This window comes from Nicotiana tomentosiformis, chromosome 2 (assembly GCF_000390325.3).
Source record: "Nicotiana tomentosiformis chromosome 2, ASM39032v3, whole genome shotgun sequence".
NCBI lineage: Eukaryota > Viridiplantae > Streptophyta > Magnoliopsida > Solanales > Solanaceae > Nicotiana > Nicotiana tomentosiformis.
Window position 1 is genome coordinate 43,825,648 of NC_090813.1, and position 23,367 is coordinate 43,849,014.

Genomic DNA, 23,367 nt, shown 5'->3' on the forward strand with positions numbered 1-23,367 from the left:
TACTGTTTTACAAATACTTGATTTTTATGGACTCATTGATAAAGTTTTAACTATCACCTTAGATAATGCTTCTGCTAACACAACTGCAGCAACTAGTTTAAGAACTAGATTTTGTCCAATTAATCCGCCAATTTTTCATGTTAGATGTGCATGCCATATTTTTAACTTGGTTGTAAAAGATGGTATTAATTTATTTTCTGATGCTTGTAGTAAAGTACAACATGCTTGCGGCTATATTTTTCGGGCTAATAAAGTGAGTAGAATTCGTGAATTTGCTCAACAATGTGCTAGTGCTAACCTTCCATATAGAAAAGTTCCAAAAGATGTTTGTACCAGGTGGAATTCTACTTATGAAATGCTTAAAGTTGCTTATGATTATCGGGTGCCTATACAAAAGGTATTTAATATGCATAATGGTATTCCCGCTGATCAAATTGTTGATTCTGATTGGGATCAGATTAAAGAGCTTACTAAATTTTTAGAAAAATTTTATTATGCTACAAAACAATTTTCTGGTATATATTATCCTACTATTATACAAATATTATGGTATATTTGTGGAATTTCTGTTGTATTTGGTAAGTATAAAACTAATCCAACTTACGCACCGGCCATTAATGAAATGATTACAAAATTTAAAAAGTATTTTTTCCCTATTCTCCAAATTTATTTAATTTCTACTATACTTAACCCATCTTTAAAATTAAGAGGTGCTAAGGGACTTGTTCGTAAAATTTATGAGAATTTAGCAATTCAAGAAAATGAACAACCATCTCTCGAAGAATGCCAAACAAACATATATTCTTATGTTAGATCAATATTTGATAAATATAAATCTATGAAAACAACAGGTGGTGAAACTGCTCCTTCTACTTCTAAGTCTAGAGTAGAAGTTCTATGGGAAGATATGGATGATATAACAGGTTTTGATTCCTCTATTGATGATGAACTTGATTCTTATCTTAATCAAGGATTGGAAAGTATTAAAGACGAAGAAGGCAACGAACAACTTTTAGCATGGTGGAGGGAGCGTGGCAAGGCTTTTCCAACACTTTCCATAATGACTCGAGATATCCTTGCTATTCAAGCATCATCAGTAGCATCGGAGAGTGTTTTTAGCGCGGCAAGATTTCAAATCGGAGATCATAGACATTCATTAGCGGATGACAGCCTAGAGATTTCCGTATTATTCAGAGATTGGATTAATTCAGAAAGAAGAAATCTTGGTTTTGAAAAATTAACCACTAGGGAAGAAGAAGAATACAATGAGATACTTAGCACTGGGAGCGATGACGGCATGGAGCTCATGGAACATCAATCAACATTGCCAATTCCAGAACAATGTCCGAGAGAAATTATAGATAAGTTACAACGAAGTTATATAGGAGCTTACAAATATTAGTATGATAATTTTTTATTGGCTACTAAGAGGCCTAGTTCAAAGTTCAAACAGAACCCTTCCTAGAAGGTGGCTGCATAGATTAGGTGCTCTTCAAAAGAATTATATTTGTATGTGAGATTTGAAAGTTCTATTAATAAAATAAAAGGCTCTAAGCGTTGAATTTGTTTTATGAATTCTCTTACACTCGAAATTATATTAAATAAATTATAACTCTATTATATATTTATAATTGCTAGAATATTTTATTACAAGTCTTTTGTTTTAATATTTTATAATTCTTTACTTAGTTTCCTAATTTTCGTTTAATTTTTAAATTTATTGAATAAGTCAAAAAACTAGATGTTGCAAACTTTAAAAACTTAGTCATTGCCAAAAGAATATCCGTTGTCAAACTCAATGCTTAAATAATTTTTTTTAAAATGGCACTTAAGGCCCGCGAACCCGTCCCGTCCCGTCCCATCTCGTTTGTTAGCGGGATGGGATGGGCCTACCGTCCGTCCCGTCCGGTTCCGTCCCGTCCCGTCCCGTTTGTTAGCAGGACGGGATGGGCCTACCGTTTCATCCCGTTTGTCCCGTCCCATTTCGTCCCGTCCCGCCACCGTCCCGGCTAAATGTCGTCCCGTCCCGTTAATTTTGTCCCGTCCAGTCCCGTCCCGTCCCGTCCCGTTGGACAGCCATAAGATGAGTGAATCCCACAGTGGGGTTTGGTAAGCGCATTAGATGAGTGAATTGTTAAATTGGTTTTTTGCTTGTCCTCAATTAAATAAATATTTTTTCCATTTAAAAGAAAATAGAAAAAAAAATATTTCTCCTCAATGTTTAAATTTATTAAGCAACTTGTATTTAAAAGATATGGATAAATCTTTTTCTAATAAAATTTTACTTTTGGAGAAAATGAAGTAAGGGTTGAACAGAATCCTTCTCATGTCAGCAAGTTCTCTCATGTTGGTGACTTGAACATTTTCATAGTATCAAAACCTAGTACGGAATCATTCTGATCAAATGACCTTTGTTAGTTGACAATCTGCTAGCATAGGAGCATGCTTGTAAGGTGCAATGTTTGATAGCCAATTGTGCTTCCAAATTTCACGGCATTTACTATGTAACAAGCTTTCTAAAATCATGACGACAAATCTGCATTTGTTGCTTCCATGAGTTTGGAATATGGGTGATATTTTTCTTTATACAGAATTGGTTAACTCATCTGCTTAAACTTGTTATAGCATACTCAAGTTCAGTGGAAACTTTCCCCATCTTGTCATCCCCTCTCTACCAAAATAATGTTATCAGCTTGTCAATGTTCCTGCACACCTTCAGTTATTTAAACATAGACAGGGTAGGACAGATTTTGCAAGGCCTCTCTCCAGATTATTGAAAAATCCCTCTCTCCTTTGCAGATGTAGTTGCATGAAAGTTGGTATTCTACCAATCTACCCCCTTCCTTGAACCAATGATGAGAAAGAGAAAGATGATAAAAACATATGAGCCGGATCGAATGCATGTTTTGTACTAATAAGAAAATATGTTCTAACAATCGAGACGTTTCCTTAAAGATTGGTTCAGTGGTGATGTCCCTGTCTTGATAGCAACTATTCCAAGTTGCATTCAAGAATCAAGTATCCGTCTTCTTGTACTGATCCATGATTATACGTCGTATCCTTTTTGTGTATTTCAGACTTCAGAGTTCATACTGTAATGTAAAGTAAGTTTTTAACGTAATAGGCTCTTTACATCCTAATTGGATTCGTTTTGAGTTTTGACAACATAATACTATGTAATAAAAGAGAAGGTAATAAGTGAAATCCATTTTTCTTTTCCTACGTTAGGTTCTTCCATATCTATAACAAGATATCACACGTAATCTACAACCGGATCGAAGCTATTAGTACCAAAATACTATTGGATAACTTTAATTATTTTTGGACTAAAGCTCAAATAAATTCGTCTTAAATGATTGATTTCTCATCCCACGCCTACTACTACATCCATTCGAATAATATTTTCCACCGTAAGTTTATTTTTTTAAAATGCAATAGCTTTTTCACCACACTTATTCATCAAACTAAGGAAAAACATCTCTTAGTGCGGTACAGAAAAAAATTACTCACAACAGTTTGGACAAATTGGTAAAAATTATTTTGGTTTTTTCTAAAGAAGAATTGTGCAAATTGAAAATGTATCTGATGGTCAATTCTTTATTGATACGAACTTCTCTTTGGAAAAAAAAAGAAAAAATGACATTGTGTAGCCGCTCTCGAAATAATAGCAGAATAATGTATATTTTTTGTGTATATATATATATATATATATATATATATATATATATATATATTTCGGTACGATATCGGTATTTCGGTATTTCATTTTAAATACCAAATGCCATACCTAATACCAATATGTTTTAAAACTTAAACCAAATATCATACCGAATACATATATATAGAGAGAGAGAGAGAGAGAGAGAGAGAGAGAGAGAGAGAGAGACACACACACACATATTTCGGTATATTATATGCAAAAAATATACAAATTTGATCTACTTTTACGACTATCAAATATAAATAGTTTCGGCCGTGGGCTAAAAGTGATTTTTGCCCTAAAAAAAAAATAATCTCCTAAAAGCAAATAAAAATGGAACACAAGAGCGGGCCAAAAACAGATAAGAGATTGCAAGGTGAAATTTTTGCTGGTTGTCCATTTTCGTATTAGTTGTTTAGTAAATAAATTATTTATTTCTCTGCAGTTAATGAATTTAAACCTCCATCTTCCAACTTATTAAAATAAGGATAAAATTTTAAACAAGTACATTTGCCTAAAGAGATTTTTTCATTCCTATACACTATTTGAAACCTTATTACGAAAAATATTCATGTTTTAGTATTTATCACGACCTAAACACATTTTAGTTACAAAATATATACAATCCACCTTAAAAGGCTCTCAATCCATTATTTGTGCCTTCAATCAAGGAATTTAATTACACATTTTTTCTTTTTTCTCTCCTTTCCCCCCTCTTCTCTCCAAACAATAGAAGCAATGAATTTCTCTCACCCTAATCCTAATTAAACCTGGAGGGTTGTCCTCGTCTTTTTACCTCCTTTCGTTCTCTTTTTCATTCTTATGCGCCTTATGGCGAAGTGAAATATAGTTATATGACAAGGTTTCCTATAATGACTAGAAGTAGGAGTTAGTAATTTTGTTTCTCTTTCAGGTTAGGAAAAGGATCAATACTTGATGGGATGATCTCGGCCGTTTTTATCTCTTTCAACTTCAGTTTTTGCTCATTCGTGGTGATTTTTTGTACTTTCATAATTGTTAAAATAGATTAATAGAACTATTTGTTGCCAAAACGAGAAAAAAGAAAAGAAAGATGAGGGATGAATATGAGTGCTTTTCTTTTCTGGCAAGTTCAACACTGATTATTTCTGTTTATTTTTGTTTCCAAAAAATATATAGTTGTAACAGTTAAAAATTCATAAAAATAGTTGCTTGATGATCAAGACATAATTAACAAAGCCAAACTTAATATAAATATGATTAATCAAAATGTTCATCATTCTCCTGTTAGTATTTAAAAACACAAATCTAAACATTAGGCTTTTTCTATTTTTTTTTTAACTTTTTAAAAGAAACTTTAAGTTGAAGATCGACATAGACATTGCGCAAGAGATTAATATAGAAGATACAGAGAATTTTTGGTAGCTAGCTTCCTTGAAATTTTTTAATTTACAACTTATCTACAACTTTCATACATTATTTCTACCTAGTTAAAAACAACTACGATATCATACAACTTAAATACAATTTTTATACAGATTTTATACAATATGTCTTTTGTATATTTTGTATCTGATTTATACATAATAAAAATAAATTTCATACAACTAATTATATATTATTCAATTTATCTACAACTTTCATACATTATTTCTACCCAGTTATATACAACTACAATATCATACCACTTAACTACAATTTTTATACAAATTTTATACAATATGTCTTTTGTATATTTTGCATCTGATTTATACATAGAAAAAATAAATTCATACAACTAATTATATGTTATTCAATTTATCTACAACTTATCTACAACTTTCATACATTATTTCTACCTAGTTATATACAACTACAATATCATACCACCTAACTATAATGTTTATATAAATTTTATACAATATGTCTTTTGTATATTTTGTATCTGATTTATACATAGTAAAAATAAATTTCATACAACTAATTATATATTATACAACTTATCTACAATTTATCTACACATTTCATACATTATTTCTACTCAATTATATATAACTACAATATCATACAATTTAAATACAATTTTTATATCAATTTTATACAGCATTCATACAATATTTAAATAAAACAAAATATACAAACAACAAAATATAATTTTTTTACAATTTTACTACAACTTTACTATAATTTCGTAAGTATAATGTATGTCATGTCTTCTTCTTCTTTTTCTTCTTTTCTTCTTCTTCGAGTTTCAATCTGAAATTCAGCCAAAATTAAGTCTAATCTTCACCAAAACATCCTCAAATTTGAGATATAAACTCCAAATAATATTCTCAATTGTTTGCAACAACACCCAATCCAAACAAATAATGGTTTTTGAAAACCCAAATTCGAATTCAAAGTTTCAAAACTTTTTAATGGCTTTAGTAAATTCCGTATTAGGTCAAACACAATCATATAAAATGGGAAGGACTATTATATTTCTTTTCTCCGTGGCATCAACTGCTTATTTAATTGCTTTAGTTGGGTGGGGCTACCTCCTGCTCTGAGTCGTTGGGTACAATGAGACTTAGAGGCCCTATGGTCATAAAATTTGATGGAAGATTTTTCCAAAAAAAATTCACTTTTTTCAAAATCAGCATTTGTTCATAAAATATTCAATTTTCACTTGAAGATGCATTTTTGAAAATTTTCGAAAATTTGAAAAAATGGCAAAAAATCATTTTTTAAAATTTTCACTCAAATCACTCACAAAACTTAAAAAATAACCCAAACTAAAATTTATGTCCAGACACAACTCTAAATTTCAAATACCATTTTCACCATTTTTTCGAATTTTACAATTCTTATTTCCAAACGCCTAGTCAATAATAAGAACTGCTCCGCCACTCAATTCTGCAGATTATTCAGTAATCAATAAAGTAAATAACTGTATTAGTTGGGGCCCTGAACTCCCACTTATTAAATGCCTGCTAATAATTCCAAGTTCGTAAATCTATTTTCCCGTTTACCAAAAGGATGTTCATATGCCGTTAGTTTTTGAAGCTAACTCCAGGAATTTACAGAAAACTTTTGTGGACAAACTATTTGAACACCTTTTAACGGAGGTGTGTGGTAGAGTATTTAGAGCTTGAATCTATAAAAATGGAGAGAGATTTTTGAAAAAGAGTGAAAAATGTAGAGGGATTTTTGAAGGGTATGGGGAGAGAAACGTGGGGAGTGATATATAGACGTTAGAGTGATTTAAGGATTTAATTATTATCGTTAAATACCCAAAACTATATATAATTGATAATTTTGTATATATAATATAGTTAGATTAAAACTTGAGCAGGAGGTTAATAAAGTATGAAATAGTGTATAGGAAAATAAAAATCCAATTTTATTGGATCCGACTAGTAGGCGGGTCGGCAGGAAGATGAACCCGTACTCAAACGTTACCACTCTGTTGTCTGTCGAAGCTGAGAACGCTACAGCAGTGTTTCGACTCAGTGAGTCGTTGATCAACAACAACGAGAAGAAGAAGCAGAAGAAAAGGAAGAACGAAGATGAGGAAGCGCGATTTAGCTATTCTGATGCTATCTGCTTTCGCTATTTTCTTTTCTCTTCAGGTATTCTTTTTTCTCATCCTCATTTCTCTATTCAACGCCATTCTCATAGTGCCAAAAAATAGCACCGATCTTCAAGAACCCTAGCTTCTTAAATACTGGAGTATCACTTTTCCTAAAAATTCCTACTTTAAACTTGTATTTATTGGCTATGTATATAATTACCAGCACGAAGGTGATTTATCGTTCAAGGAGGCATGGTTTCATCTATCCGAAGAGTATCCCATCAAATACGAGGCCGAGCGTCTTCCTCCCCCAATTGTTTCCGATCTCAACGGTGATGGCAAGAAAGAGGTCCTTGTCGCAACTCACGATGCCAAAATTCAGGTAATTTCCTTAATTACAATCCCATAGGATCAGAGACTAGATATAGGATTTATAGTCAGTGAGTTCCAAGTGTGCATGTATAAACGATTAGGTTTGACTAATAAGATATAAAGGGCAAGCCAAATACTTTACGGATTATACAAGTATAGAGAGTCCTCAGAGGGCATTTTTGTTTAAGGCTGCTCACCTTTTTGAATATAAGGAACTGGGAGAGTAGAGGTTATTTCGATAAACCAATGCATAAGCTGAGGCTCCCTACCCTCTGGAAAAAGCTATGCGTGCGACTGCACTATTGAAGCAGTCTCAATCTGCCCTTCCGTTCGATCTTTGGTTTATTCTGTGTGGCTGGACAGTACACTAGGCTTGACAATTTCTGAGCAACATTTAGTAAACTTCTTAATCAATTTTCCGATGAAGCTCAATCTACTTTGTTTGCTGGAAAATTTCTTGTCTGTCGTTTGGTTTTTTTAGGTTTTGGAACCACATTCTAGGCGTGTTGATGAAGGTTTCAGTGAAGCACGTTTGCTCGCGGAGGTGTCCCTCTTGCCTGACAAAATTCGTATTGTCTCAGGCAGACGAGCAGTGGCGATGGCCACTGGTGTGATAGATAGGAACTATAATCACAGGGAGCCTCGTAAGCAGGTCCTAGTTGTTGTTACCTCAGGTTGGTCTGTGATGTGTTTCGATCACAATCTCAAAAAGCTATGGGAGGTCAACTTGCAGGTGCTTTTATGCTTGGAGATTCTCACATTTTGAATTACAGAAACCTCTGATATACTTTCTGATAAACTTATGTTCTATTTGTTCTTCCTGGTTAATTCGTACAGGAGGATTTTCCACATAATGCTCATCACAGGGAGATAGCAATTTCCGTAAGTAATTACACTGTAAAACATGGAGATTCAGGCTTGGTTATTATTGGTGGAAGGATGGAAATGCAGCCTCATGTATGTAATTACTCCTTTCTAGAAGTGACCAACCCTATTAGAATGTTATTTCATTACGACTTAACTTTGTATTTACAAAGTAAAAAGGCCCAGAAAAAATTACAGCTTTGTGGGACTTCTTGACACTTGTAGAATCTGTTAGCTAGTCTCTTACCCCTTTTTTGGTAGTTTTCTTCGAGTAAGTAAAAGTTACGAAGCGAAATTTTCTTATGTTACTTATTTCTTCCCTTTCAGATGTATATTGATCCATTTGAAGAGATTGAAATGGCTGAGAAAAGTGCAGAGCAGCACAGAAGAAGTGCTGCTGAGAAGGAGGTAAATATTCATGCTGTTTGAAGTACACATTTCTTCTTGCTCTTAAGGTTACTATTATGTTCCCTGTGCTCTATTTATTGCTAGCTGTGCTCTTTTTTGTTCCCCATTATCGCTGAAACATAATATTACTTATCATAGTTATCCCTTGACTTTCTTCCGTTTCATCTTCTCTTTCTTTCTCATGGGTTGTGTTCGGCTAACACACAATGTAATTCTTGAGGTTTTGGCTATGCTGACATGATTTTCTTAAGAAGAAAACTAAATTCCCATATATGTAAACTGAGAACAACCATTTACTTATAGAATTAGCTAAGAATATTTCTAGCATTTTAGGTGCCTAAAAAGATTATCGACTTCAAAGGATGATGGTCTAGTAAATATTTCTTTTGTTGCATAATTTTCCTGTACCAAAGCTCGAATTGTGATTCAGTAGCTAGTTAGGCATTTTTATAGTTCTCCTCCCTAGTTTTTTTTTTTAATGGAAAGCAATGTAGTCATGACACGTTGCATCATCTCTATTGTTGTAAATAATTCTCAGTTATCTGGGAATTAGTGGGCTGTAGTTTGCTTTCTGTTATCAATGTGATGTCTTGAAACCTTATTTGTCCTCTTTCAGTTTCACTTGCCTTTATTGCATCTGGTCTCGGGTTTTGGGAGGAGGGGGGGGGGGGGGTAGAGGAAATGGAGTTTTATCAGTTAAGTCATTGTTACCTTTTAAAAAAAACATCAATTAACTCGTTATTTGGGGAAGATAGAAATTGAATACCGAATGTGTGTGTTTTCTTTTTTAAGAAGATAAGTAGCTTGTATGTTGAAAAGAAGATAAGTCTTTTCTTTAATTCCTCTTCTTGACCGGTGTGCTTCTCACTTGCTTATACCGGTTTAGAAGAGGAATTAAAGAAAAGACCTAGTATCGTGGCTTTCACTCAAGGAGTCTGACTTGAAAATGACTTATATCAGTTCTGGTTGCCTGTAAATTTGGGAACATGACGCCCTTTTTATATTCCCTCTTTCATATTTCGGCTCTGATCAAAGAAAAGTATTCTTTCTGCATCCCTGTTTGTCATATTAAATATCACAGAGACAAATTCTAGATGCTTACATAGTCCACATGACTCTGTTCTGGTTGAAATAGTTATAGCTCTTACATGTGCACAAAGGGCTGAGCGTTTATCATTATCCTTTCTCACTTCTTCTTGCTGATTTTGTAATTTTGTGTTATTGAGGTCCTTGAAGTACTTATAAACATGCAACCTTTCTAGATGATAATGCTTATGATCCGCATGGGGTTGGTTGTATTTATGTAGTTCAGGGGGGTGGAGAAATCCCAATCAATATGCCTATTATTCCCTTTTATATTTGTCTAGTTTTGCTTTCTTTTGGTGGTGGGGGAGTTGATGCTGAAAATGAGGAAACTGTTCCTTTGTGTAGAGGCTGTTTTAAATTCAGTTTTGTAGTTATCCTCTTTTCGCGAATATGTTTTTTTCAAAATATGCTTATGGTAATACGTTATTCCTGGATATCTTTTTTATTTGGTGTCCAACTTGACGTACTTGTTTAATGCAGGCTTCTGAGAATTCAGGAGCTGTTGATTTACGCCATTTTGCACTTTATGCACTTGCTGGTCGCACCGGTCAACTTCGCTGGAGCAGGAAGACTGAGGTTACCCACTAACTCTCCCTCCCCCAAAAGGAGCCTTTTCTGCTTCAAGTTATGTTTCCCCAAAGAATGAAGATGGTGTTAGTATTGTCGCTTATTTTCCTTCCGATATTTCTTGGTGTAAGTTTGTTCTGGACTACCTTTCAGGTCAAATATTTCATCAAGTGTGTATCCTAGAGGTATCTGTACCGTAGACCAATATTAATGTTTGCATTGCATCATTGCTGGTCTGATATTTATTGAAAAAAGGTGTCATGAAGTTAATAGTGAAGAAAAATTTCAATTTGGAATTGAACATCCTGTGAGAGCTAGCTAGATTTATTATCTTTTACATCCAATTCTTTGCATTAATCTCACACGTGCTTTTACGACTTGCTGGTGTTGTTTCTAGCATAGAGTTTGTGATGTGAACATAGTCAGTTTGGGTTTGGGTAAACTCGAGAAGACATCTTTTTGAGATTTTTTCTATTAATGATCTTCAATCTTTTCTAAGATATTTCTTTCTTTTTTGTCCTGATATTGCAGAATATTCAGACGCCATCTTCTGATGAATCTCTTCTAATTCCACAACATAACTACAAGCTTGATGCACATGCTTTGAACAGTCGTCATCCTGGGGAGGTATAGAAACATACTAGCTCATTGAATGCATTTGGGGTGTCATCAATTGACATATTTTTTGCTCTGTTCCTTATCTTTGAAAAATATCTACTTGAAACTTTTTCATTTAGGCAATCTCATAATTTTATTAAAAACTTAGGGGTTACAGTAACGCTTTCTGTTTTGTTTATTTAAGTTAAAATAGTATATATATAGTTGACGAATATTGGGATGTCACTTTGTAGAAGAACGAGAAGCCTTTCTCTTATTATAAGTGATTTTTCCATGTTAGTTTTCTGTTCGCTTTCTTCCTGTCATAGTTGGTGTTGCAGTGCAATGTTTAAAAGTTCATACTCTTGCTTATTACTTCCTCGCCTTTTTGTTTGACGATTCTCCTTATGATTGTTGTTCTAAGAAAACCTTAAGTAGATGAAGTTGAAACCAAAAAAAGTTTTTGATATGGGGGTTTACAGTAGAGATTTACCTATGAGCCCTTACTTCTTGCCTATTTATGGATGACCAAACCAATAAGTACAAATAAGGTTTCATGGTGCATGATATTTGCACATGAAAAAAGGGCAGCCCGTGCACAAAGCATCCCGCAGGGTCGCACCCCTAGGGGTGTGATGTACATTCTACTCTAATGCAAGCATTATTGGCTGCTTCCATGGCTCGAACATCTGACCCACATGTCACACAGAGACAACTTTACCGTCGCTCCAAAGCTCCCCTTCCAATAGCCAAATATTGGAGTAGTACTTTAGAGTGTAATGGTTTAAGAAAATGTAAGAGTGAGACAAAACATGTACACTACAAATTTAGTGTCCAATTGTCCATAAGAACAATAAAGGTGAAGTGAAATTAGACGAGATTATGTTGCCTAACTGCAAGATATTCAGATATCTAGGTTTAATCTTTTAGGAGAATGCCATGATATGTGAAGATATAGCACATGATTGCAATAAAGGAGCGGGTAATGGAGTGTCTTTTATAAAGAATCATGTTATGTTGTAGATTCTCTACCTTTTGGTATACCTATTGTATACGGGATTTTCCCCTTTGTTAATAATATCATTTATCTTATCAAAAAAGGGATCGTTTAATGGAGTGATATGCAGTAAAAGATACCTAAAAACGTAAAAAAGTCAAGTTCCATAGAATGATCGTGAGACTAACAATGTTATATCAAAGTGATTTGGGCCGTATTTACCTAAAAAGTAAAGCCAAGTTTCATAGAACGACTATGAGATCAACAATGCTATATGGAAGTGAATATTGAACTTCTATAGCCCAAAATATCTACCTGACGAGTGTCATAAAAATATGTATATTAAGAGGGATGAGCTGTCATATGAAATTGGTCAATTGTAGGAATGATCACATCCAATAGAGGATGCAAGTGTTATTGTGGTGTTTTCACTAAATAATTTATTCATGTGAGAAGATCCCGCTATAAGAAGATATTGGAAATAAGGTACACCCAATCATGTATACAGATTGAAACCCTGAGGGTCACCCAAAAAAAAAAAAAAGGAAGAGAAGAAGTTATTCCTCTCATATGTTCAAATCAACACCATCAAAAGCTCTTTTATTCTCTCCTTCCATAGCATCCAACATTAGTGCTAGTGGGGCAACTTTCCATGTCCTTGGCCAACTCTACCTTAACGCGTTTTTCATTGTGTCTGACATCGTCCTTTGTCTTCCAAACCAATTCAACACTTCCCACCAAAGTCGTGTTGCCACCTTGCTTAGTCCACATCCTTTCCCGAGCATTTGCACATGAAGCAGCAGCTTAGGAATGTAATTCTCTGCCTTCTCGTGTTCTCGGCTATCGTTCCTTCCCCTCGTTACCATCCAAGCAAAATGCACACTTTTTCTTAACGCTATAGCATCTAGGTGTCCAAACTCATGAGTGTTGAAAAACGAAAAACCTGATTGTTTCCTTGTCATCAGCTTATGATAGTATGGCAATTGATCACTGTCCATCTCTTCTTGCTCGATAAAACTCTTTTTGTAGAGTGTTTGTAGTATATTTTGAAATTCAGTTACCCCTCAGTTCCTCTTGAACCTCATTTCCCAATGAACTCCCCCTTCATGTGACACAAGATCTGTTGTATTATGATCTCTCGCTGGCTTGGTTTTGGCATTGTATACAAAGGTTAGGGACGTAATTAACGCGAGTTGAATGCAAGTAGTGGTGTTATAGAAGTCCTTGCAACTAGCAGACTGATGTGAAGCAAGATTTTATCACCTATGAGTGGAGCACATGGATTTTAAAAAGGTGGCCATTCTTTTGATCTGATTTTAAAAGATGGAAAAAAAAGATGAAGAAAAAGATAGGATATTTTTCTATTTGAGATTATGGGTGCGACCCTTCCCCGGACCCTGCGTGAACGCGGGATGCTTTGTGCATCGCGCCACCCTTTTTACTCCGGAAACAACTTCTCTGCCTTATTAAAGGTAGGGGTAAGGTCTGCGTACACACTACCCTCCCCAGACCCCACTTGTGGGATTACACTGGGTCTGTTGTTGTTATGCTTCAATTTTCTCTTTGGGGTCGTTGTCTTCCCTTTCTCGAGTTTGTAACGCCTTTGCTTCCTCTGCTTCTGTGTCTTGTTCTCTTGATTCACTTCTATCCTTTTCTTTTTATTCCTAAAAACTAAAACTGCTCTTATTTGAATCTTTTTGTGCTTCTCTTCAACTCTCGTTGTTCAGTTACTAAAGCAATTAAATTTAAATTATATGCTCCAAATAAATTCTTTGTTCTATGGGTGATCATTGAAAATAAAAAATTATTTTTGCATTTGAAATTATCTTTCCGTGGCTTTGTTGAAACAGTAGAGTTTCATTTGACTATTTGAATTGTTTTATTGATATTGTCGTTACAGTATATACAGGATGCTGAATAAGTAATTTGCATTTCAGCTTGATGTTACAAGTACTAAGTCATATATTTTCGGTAATTTGTATTCACTATGAAATGTGCGCTTTACGTAGAAAAAGCTTGCTATTCGCTGCTTCTTTCTTTTCGCTTAAAACACTTGGGCAACATTAGGGTGATTCACACATATAGAGGATAAAATGAGATATTGTCGCCTGAGCTTGCGTGGACCTCCAAATGCACCCGTCTGTAGCTACACATTATAATGTTTGAAGGTGCTAAAAGAGAATAAAGTAAACTTAGAATCAAATCAAAGAAAGTAGTCTAAGAAAACCCCAATAACTTGAATATTGCGGATTTAACTAAGAACACAACATAATTGTTTCAAAAGATCCATATAAGTGTTACCAATTAGATGGGTCTAAGGCTAATTTGTTATTGTTACACTTACGTTAGGTCTGGTGTTTGTTATAGTATTTTATGATGTAAGACTTGTTTGTTATGGAATGAAATCAACCTGAATAGAGCTAATGGATATAAAAACCTCTTGCAGTTCTGCCAACCAGTTTGAGATTGGCCATTGATTGATATTCATTTTGTTGTTTCATCTTTTCCCACTACTTCTGCCTTGTTTGTTGAGAAATGCGTTATTCAACTCTAAAATCATATTCATCACTAAGCTAACTTGAACTGTTTGCAATTTTAGTTCGAATGTCGGGAATTTAGAGAATCCATTCTTGGAGTTATGCCACATCACTGGGTGAGTATGGCATCTTACTGCTCTATACTGATCGTCATTGCACTGCATGTAATTGGTGATGGCACTAATGCGAATTCTTTCGGACCAGGATCGGCGGGAGGACACCAGGTTAAAGCTGGCACACTTCAGGCGACATAAAAGGAAGGTGGTTAAGAAAGTACCTGGGAAGTCCGTCACTTACCCTTACCATAAGCCTGAGGAAAATCATCCACCTGGGAAAGACACTACTAAAAGAATCTCAAATGTTATTGGAAAGGCAGTAAATTACGCAAAATCAGCAAAACCCAAAAAGGTGATGGTTTACTATGGTTTTTTAGCAGTTCCTCAGTTCTCTTCGTCCTTGCCTTTTTTCTCAAGACTGTCTTGTATTATGTTCTGATAACTATTTGCCATTACTTTAGAAGATGTGTTTCTGATCTATCCTTAGCTGTGATCTTTAATTAATAATCTTAATGGCGTAATATTCCAGGATTCTGCAAGTGATGTACTCGTCAGATCTCAAATTGCTTGGAGTTCTAAATTTTTGTTAACATTTATGTAGAAAAGCTACTTTGTGAATTGGTTATTAGAGAAAAACTCTCTTACCAAATATGCTTTAATGGCGTTATGTTTTAATTGTTTGGTAATGTCACGCCCCAACCTCGGGGAGCGCGACCGGCGCTCAACAGAGTTACCCCGGTTGAGCAAGCCTGCACAATGCCGTCTACCTAACTCACCCATGAATAAAGAGGAATACATTTCATTAATTAGACAGTAAGAGGTCATGTGAATAACACCGGTTCATTTCCATTAGTTACGTCATTAACAAGTCTTCAAAACAGTACACTGTACAGTCATAGTTAAAGTGGAACAGATGATACGATTACAACATTTTTAGTTCAACCTTCCCAAAACCAGATACAACCCACACTATGTCTACGGAGCCTCTAACATAAACAAAAGATTGCTAAGACAGTGCCGGCAACAAGGCCCCGGCTATACCTTAAAATGCTATGGACAAAGGACAAGAGACACATGACCCCGAAATGAAGTGGGGCTCACCAAGTCAGCTAAGGAGAGGGTGTGCTGCTGTCATTGATCAACACCACCTGCTATGGAACCACCTGCATCCATTAAAGATGCAGCGCCCCCGGAAAAAAGGGACGTTAGTACATATGGAATAGTATAGTACTAGTATGTAGAACTAAACACCCTATCATTAGAATGAATAACAGTAAACGGAGAAGGATACATGAAATCATTAAGAGATTCAACATCATCAAGGTGTCAAGTTAGGGGAAAGGTAAATTTCAAGTAAGTTACAATCTTTTTAAGTTGGGAGATCCTTAGCATCGATACACCACCGTGTTCTTAGCATGGTGTCCGATCTCAGCCCGATCGGCTAAGCCGTCTCACCCCAAGACATCCACTCACAATACCACCATGTGCGCGGCATGGCGTTCGATCTCAGCCCGATCGGCTAAGCCGTCTCACCACAATGCCGTGTGGATCGACATCACATCACATCTCGCTAGCAATAATCTCATCCCATTCAAGAGGAAACATCTCAACACATCATTCTCATCCCATATAAGGGGAAACAACCTCATCACATTAACACGGGGATTTTTCCCTCAATCACTCCTGCCCCGGCACGTGTAGTTTCGGGGTTAGGTTATTTTGACCTACCCTTCCTCGGTGACTAAACGATACTCCCAATCATTTATTATTTAACGGATTTCAGACCCTTTTCATAATCTTTTACACATCTTTCCATTTCACTGGCACTGGTAGCCATAATTTTAATGTCGTTCTTGGCACGTTGGCCGTAATTAATATTTCATGCTTACTATTTCACTTTCAAACATCATAACAGATCGTCAACAACAAACATTTCCATTCAAGACTTTTGATACACATTTGAGCAATTAAGGGTCTTAGGCACATGTGATTTCTTACACAATTCGACATGATAGCTTTCATTAGAATCACGTTATTAAGTCATAACATATTAACACACAGCCCATACTTAAATCACCTTCTCAAATAGTAACTCAACATAACAAGAACATTTGGAATGCATATTGAACGCATTCATCTTTTGACACAAGACTTATTCGGAATAATCAATTTATAATGAGCAACATGGGACTTACAAGGCCATGGTGGGGTTCAATTCTAAAAGAGGAGTTTAGCCAACATACCCCGCTTTGAGCTTTCCTTAATTCACTACACAGTTCCGGAAGTCCTAGCAACTTTGATCTATTTGAAGATATAGCAAAAATGAACACAAATTAGAAAGGAGTTCATGTTTCCAGCCCATTTGAGCATTTTATCGAACACTAGGTGGGCATTATGATTTCTAGCTTCTCCTATGGTGGATTTCCTTCACCCCACAACCCAAGGTCTACCCATTTGAGCTCAACTACCTTCCCACAACTCATGATTGTACATGCATGCATAGATACACTCTCACACCCAAGAATCACACCCCTCATTAACCATCTTCTACCCCAAATTCGAAATTGAGACTAGGACATGGAACCTTACCTCTTAGATGAAGAATTTGTGAGCTTCTCCTTGTGAATTCTCCAACTTTGAGCAAGAATTGATGGATAGAAATCTTAGGAACTTTCCCTCTCACTCTATGGCACTTCCTCTCTCTAAAAATATCAGGTTTTCACCTTACAAATGATTTTCAACGACTATGTATCGAAATAGGGTCGGGTTAAAAAAATTAGAAAAATGAAGCCCGATGCAGATCTGTGGTCGTATATGCGACCGCATAACGCTTTTGCGGTCCGCAAAATGGACCGCATAATAGCCCTCCGGAACTGGGCATTTCGGCTTCACTCTGCGACAGGTCTGCGGTTCGCAGACCAATTCTGCGATCGCATAATGCGCCGCAGAACTTCCCTCCGTAAATTTCTATGTTGGATCTGCCATGGATTGTGCGGCCCGCGAAATGATTATGCAGCCGCATAATGGACCGCATAATGGCCCTAAAATTAGCTCAAGTTTCTGCTTCATTCCGCGGCAGATCTGCGGTCCGCAGATCAGTTCTGCAATCGCAGAAAATGCCTTGCATTGCCAAAAATTTTCTTCAACTCCCCAACGCACTGTCCAACCCAAAAAGTCTCGCCGCGAAGAATCTCTACAATCATCAACGCATAAGTCTACCTCGGCACCACGAAACCCCGGGTTTTAGGTAAAATTTTACGGTGCCTTACAGGTAATTCTCATACTCAAGTGTCAACCTATTTTGTAGAGTGAATGATTTGGCATATCGAAACTTGTCAGTAGAGGCGAAATTATATGAAAACTGGTTCGAGCATTTTCAGGCCAGGTAGTGATTGCTAAATATTGAGAACTTATGCCTTACCTACCTACAGAGGGAGGGAGGGAGATGTCTTTCTACCCCTCAGTTTGCACAAAATGACCGTGATGTGATGTCATACAGATTGATATCAATAAGCAGGTTTTAGGGAAGTAAAGGCATAGCTTTACTGCATCTACAAATGATTAAATCCTGGTTTTCATCTCGTTTAGACTGTAACATCTTTTCCATGGTTTTCATACTATATCACTAACATAATCCCTGTTTTGTGTTGGAAATTGCATTTCTGTAGGACCATCTAGTAGAGCAACATTTTTCTGCTGGCAGCTAATTTGAAGTTAGATCATGCATGGATAGTTAAGACCTATTCGACCATAATTGAGAATATTTTGACTATACTGCGGTCCTCAAACTATTTTAGCACTCACTTACATTTTCAGCATTTTATTGGTGCAGCCTTTGCCCTATATTCCTACTATCACCAATTATACCAAGCTTTGGTGGGTCCCTAACGTTGTTGTGGCTCATGAGAAGGAAGGGATTGAAGCTGTTCATATAGCAACTGGTCGTACTGTGTGCAAGGTACGTACTGTCGCTATCACATATTTGGTTTAAAATACTTGTGATTGATGATTCTAGTATTGCTGTGTGTATGTTAAAATATAGGGACATTGCCCAAGTAACAGAGGTCTCGAATAGTAGCTGTATGCCAAATGCTAAGCATGCTATTTTTTGTGCCAGAAAACTCTTTCGAGGAAACTCTGGACCCTTTTCATTCTCACTATCTCCTTGTCTGTTAGTTTGTGGTTTGATGTGAGTTCATGATTTCATCAGCTTCACCTCCTAGAAGGCGGGCTTCATGCAGATATCAATGGCGATGGAGTTTTGGACCATGTCCAGGTAAAGTATAAATTTTTGCTCACTTTCATCTTTCTCCATTTCCAATGTGAATTCCATAAAAAAATTGCGTACTAATATTGCGGACGGGATAAGCTCAATTAGCTTTGATATATGCGTCCTGCTTGAATGGGAGTAGATATGGATAATGAATCAAAGAATAAAGCAGCAAATAGATTGCTCAATCAAGAGGAAAAAGATGGAACTAGAATCTGACGAAATGACCAGTTGCAGAAGATCTTTAGGACACTAAACAACTGGCCTAAAAACTGAACTTGGGGAGTAAACTTTATACTTAAAAGCATTAAACTTTACAGTGGAGAAGTTTCTTTAAAAAACAGGATAAAATATGTGCAGAGGATGAGATAATTCTAGAGACACTCAGTTTCTCTTGAGCTTATATATCTTATGACTGACATGTATCTAGGATACTGGATGATAAAACTGAAAGTGGAAGGTAAGAACCCCTTCTTTTCTGAAAAGGTTAAAAGCTTTTTTAGGAGAGAAATCAACCTGACATATTTTCAAAGATCACAGAACTGGCGGATTAGAAAGCAAGGTGCTTTAACTCTAGATGAATGATTAAGGTTAAATGTTGGTGGCTTAACAGTACTGTTTTTGTAAGAAATCAATCAGCATTTTCACGCCTTTTTGTCTTTTCTTTTCTTTCCTTTTTTTTTTTTTTTTTTTTTTTGCAGGTTGTGGGGGCCAATGGTGCTGAACAGACTGTTGTTAGTGGATCAATGGAGGTGTTGCGTCCCTGTTGGGCTGTTGCCACCTCTGGTGTTCCAGTGCGGGAACAACTTTTCAATGCTTCTATTTGTCGTCATTCTCCTTTTAACTTATTCCAGCATGGTGAATTCTCCAGAGGATTTGGTCACACTTTTGATGCAACTTCTCTAGAGGTAGCAACGCCTATTCTCATCCCCAGAAATGATGGTCATCGACATCGTAAGGGAAGCCATGGAGATGTTATATTCTTGACAAATCGTGGCGAGGTATCCTTTTAACTTGGAACAAGCGTTTAGTTTTAACAGTAACGCGCAATTGTTTCTTCACACTGAGTAGTTCGAATTCTGAAAGAAATGATTCCTCATGCCATGGACATGCTTAATGTCTTATCTTCCATGAGATTTTGGGCACATTCATTTTATTCAATTATTGAAAGCGGATTACTTGTCAGGTAACATCATATTCTCCGGGCTTGCATGGACATGGTGCTTTGTGGAATTGGCAGATATTGACTGGTGCTACATGGTCAAACCTTCCATCGCCTGCGGGAATGATGGAAGCTGGTACAGTGGTGCCGACTCTAAAGGCATTTCCACTGCGTGTGCATGACAGTCAAGAATTGATCCTTGCAGCAGGAGACCAAGAAGCTGTCGTATTATCTCCTGGAGGGAGTCTGTTGACTACTATTGACCTCCCTGCACCTCCCACTCATGCCTTGGTGTCTGAAGACTTTTCAAATGATGGATTAACTGATCTTATCTTTGTTACTTCAAGTGGAGTTTATGGTTTTGTTCAAACTAGGCAACCTGGTGCACTCTTCTTTAGCACACTCGTAGGCTGCCTTATAATTGTGATGGGAGTGCTCTTTGTCTCACAGTATCTAAATTCTACAAAGGGAAAACCTAGAGCAACTTATGGTCAGTGGTGACAAGTGAGACATACTGATAGTTTCTAGGGTGGCGTAAGCCACGAGATCCCCGACTTGGTGCAGAAAAGAACTACTGCATTGGGATTTCAGCCATACGCATCGGGGGAAGGGCTTCAGTTTGTGCGAATGGACCGGCTTGCAGAGAAAAAAGTTGGGAACTCTGTAAACTTTTAGAGAGCTCTTTTTCTTCTTAGTCCTTGTTCTAGTATATGATTGAGTTGTATATTACTGCAAGACTTGTTGCATATAAACTATGCCTCTAGGGTTAGATTAAGGTAAGTTTTTCTGTCAACATTTCATCCTTTGTCGTTTTTACTAATCCCCAAATGCTACAAGATTCTCAAGGTGTACTATAGCAATTAGCATGTTGCTCAAATTAGTGCAGTTTTGTATTCATCTGCTGTTTTCATAGCTACATCTTCCCCAGGTCTAGCTAGACATCCCCTCCCCCTATCCCCCACCACCCACAGAAAGAAGATATACTGTGCACTTGCTGTAGCTGAGATGGACATGCAAAAATAGAAGCAAAGGGAAGCCTTGCCACTGTCTTTTGCTACAGTAAGTTGATTGATAGCAATATAGTTTCATTGCCTAACGTATTGATCTGTGAACAGACTCCTGTGTGGTTTTTAGATCGAAGTTTACTCAGTTTCTTTTTGTTACACGAAGGATGGTGCCCAGCTGTCCCCTTCTGCTACTTGGCTATACTAAGAAAAGGGAACTTGGGATTGTCAATTATTGATTCTCATCATACATCTCTAGTAGCCAAACAAATGATCAGTAAGTAAATAAATGAATAAATAAATAAAACAAATCTAAAGGTTAGCGGACCTTGAAATGGTTTATAGTCTACTTCACGAGCCTTCATTGCACGTCTGTTGAATTACCTTATTTTGTTTGTCCAATTTGGAAGGAAAGTTCAATTATTTTCTGGTTGAATTTCTCAAAACATCCTTCTGTGCTTGTGCAGTTGGCCTAGCTTACATAACTATGGAAATGTGTGGAGTAGGTTCAACTTCTTTGTTCTATGAAGATGTTGTAGATGCCATGGGTAGAGTTGAAAAATCCGCTATTGGTATATAATCTACTATTAGTGAGGTTAGCAGAGCGATACTATATTATTGCTTCACTAGCTTATTGGAGAAATCTCTTTACAAAATTGGGAATAACATACCATCCATCCAGTGATTGATAATGTAAACATGCATAACTAGTAACTGAAGTATGGAATATAATTAAAAATGACTCCAGAGTAATCTAAACTTTCGGTTAGATTAAAAACTTTCTATATCCGCCATAATGTGAATTCAGAGATTTCCAAACTCATTCTCTGTTCCTTCGATTGGCAAACTAGCTTATGGATTCAATAAGGTCCCTATGAATAACACCACACCAGTAGATTCGTCTCTTATAAGGAACAAGAATGGATGGTCAGCAACAAAATCTATTTCCTGCTCAATTACCATTTGATACCCTCCAAAAGGACTTCCTCATATACCTCAATAAAGGACTTGTGGAAAACCTCTGAAGCAAACAATTCCGAGGAATCATCAACCATCTCGGTCAAATCACCAGCACAGAAAGGCAATCTGACTCTGAGGCCAATTCCCTTTAGAAGGTCAGAAGCTTTAAAGTCAAAAATTATTCTGAATTTAGGGATAAGAAATTTGCCCACTTCAACTTTTCCATATGGAACATGGTGATTCAAAAAAAATTTGCCCACTTCAGCTTTAAAGCCTTGTCGTATTGTTTACTGAGCCTTGGGGAAGAATCTCTTCGATGAAATGATTTGTCTTCTTTTTAGCCCACTGATCGACTTGATTGGCAACCTCAGCAGCCTTAATTATGACAAACACAGAATGAGAAGAGTTAGCTCATATAATACGCTTTAGCCAAAAGTTTCTTTTTCAAGGCAGCCAACAAAGGGAGATTGCAGTAAACAAATTGATGACAGTACCGGCTAGCGGTATGAAAAAAGAATTTCGGGCCGTTTTACCACAAAAAAGATTTCACTTTTTTTTTTCCGGGATGTTCGGCCATGAAAATGTCAAATTTTACTTCTAAGTTGATTTTTAAATTTTTCGAAAATTTAAAAAACTCCAAAAATATATTTTTCAAAATTTATTTTAAATCACTCACAAAAATTTAAAAACAGTTCCATATTGTATTCATATCCAAACACAGTTCTAACTTTCAAATACCATTTTCACAAATTTCACTTTTTCCCGGATTTCACTATTTTTATGTCCAAATGACTACTTAAAATAGGATTCTTCAGTTCAACAAATTAATAAAGGCCTTATATATATACCTTGTGCTGAAAATCAACCGACTCTGAAGTAGCTTTGTAAACTTCATGCACAACTTCCTCAAAAGAAGGCTTAAAAGTGAGTGATTTGTCGACCCAAACAGTAAACACCATTAGCAACACACAAAAGCGGACCTCCATAGGGACTGTCATCAACAAAGGTGGAATTGAGAACATGAGAATAAAGAGAGTTGAGTTCATCAATGGAGTTGGACTTGAGGAAACGGAGCAGCTGATCCTGAGTAGGTCCGTTGGAGCCGGCAGCAATGAGGCCAAGATATTTGAATTGAGAGAGGAGAGAACGCCATGTTTCTATCCCCTTTAACCTTTTTGGAGAAAACGTCTTTAGTCAGCTTGAAAGAAACGCCCGTCTGCTTGCTGATTGGCTCCTGAAGATCATCCATATCTGAAGAAGATAATGAGTTAGTGAG

The 23,367-nt window shown here is 36.3% G+C and overlaps 1 protein-coding gene, 1 long non-coding RNA gene and 1 pseudogene across 3 annotated transcripts; 2 read left to right on the forward strand and 1 right to left on the reverse strand.

Moving 5' to 3' along the window:
• Window positions 1-7,043: 7,043 nt before the first annotated feature.
• LOC104119039 (uncharacterized) lies at window positions 7,044-21,024 on the forward strand. Of its 2 annotated transcripts, none has more exons than XM_070195243.1 (13): window positions 7,044-7,269; window positions 7,435-7,593; window positions 8,065-8,316; window positions 8,421-8,540; window positions 8,775-8,855; window positions 10,422-10,517; window positions 11,040-11,135; window positions 14,702-14,755; window positions 14,844-15,047; window positions 18,528-18,653; window positions 18,906-18,971; window positions 19,694-19,966; window positions 20,152-21,024. In XM_070195243.1, exons 1-13 carry the CDS (start codon window positions 7,207-7,209, stop codon window positions 20,626-20,628), a joined length of 2,067 nt encoding a protein of 688 aa, XP_070051344.1. In that variant the 5' UTR covers window positions 7,044-7,206; the 3' UTR covers window positions 20,629-21,024. The 2 variants fall into 2 exon arrangements, with proteins under 2 accessions (XP_070051344.1, XP_009628729.1); XM_009630434.4 differs by having other exon boundaries at window positions 7,046-7,269; window positions 19,667-19,966.
• Window positions 15,054-18,170, forward strand: LOC117273142 (uncharacterized). The gene is made up of 2 exons (XR_004503099.1): window positions 15,054-15,377; window positions 17,967-18,170. It is a non-coding gene; the product is annotated as an uncharacterized lncRNA (long non-coding RNA).
• A 713-nt stretch (window positions 21,025-21,737) lies between the features above and the next one.
• On the reverse strand, window positions 21,738-23,356 carry LOC104119043 (serpin-ZX-like; annotated as a pseudogene).
• Between the last annotated feature and the right edge of the window lie 11 nt (window positions 23,357-23,367).

Coding starts and splice junctions, on each gene's coding strand:
- LOC104119039 (XM_009630434.4), top strand. CDS start 7,207: ATGAGGAAGCGCGATTTAGCTATTCTGATGCTATCTGCTTTCGCTATT. Junction 7,594..8,064: donor CTCACGATGCCAAAATTCAG/GTAATTTCCTTA, acceptor TGGTTTTTTTAG/GTTTTGGAACCACATTCTAG. Junction 18,654..18,905: donor CTGGTCGTACTGTGTGCAAG/GTACGTACTGTC, acceptor TGATTTCATCAG/CTTCACCTCCTAGAAGGCGG.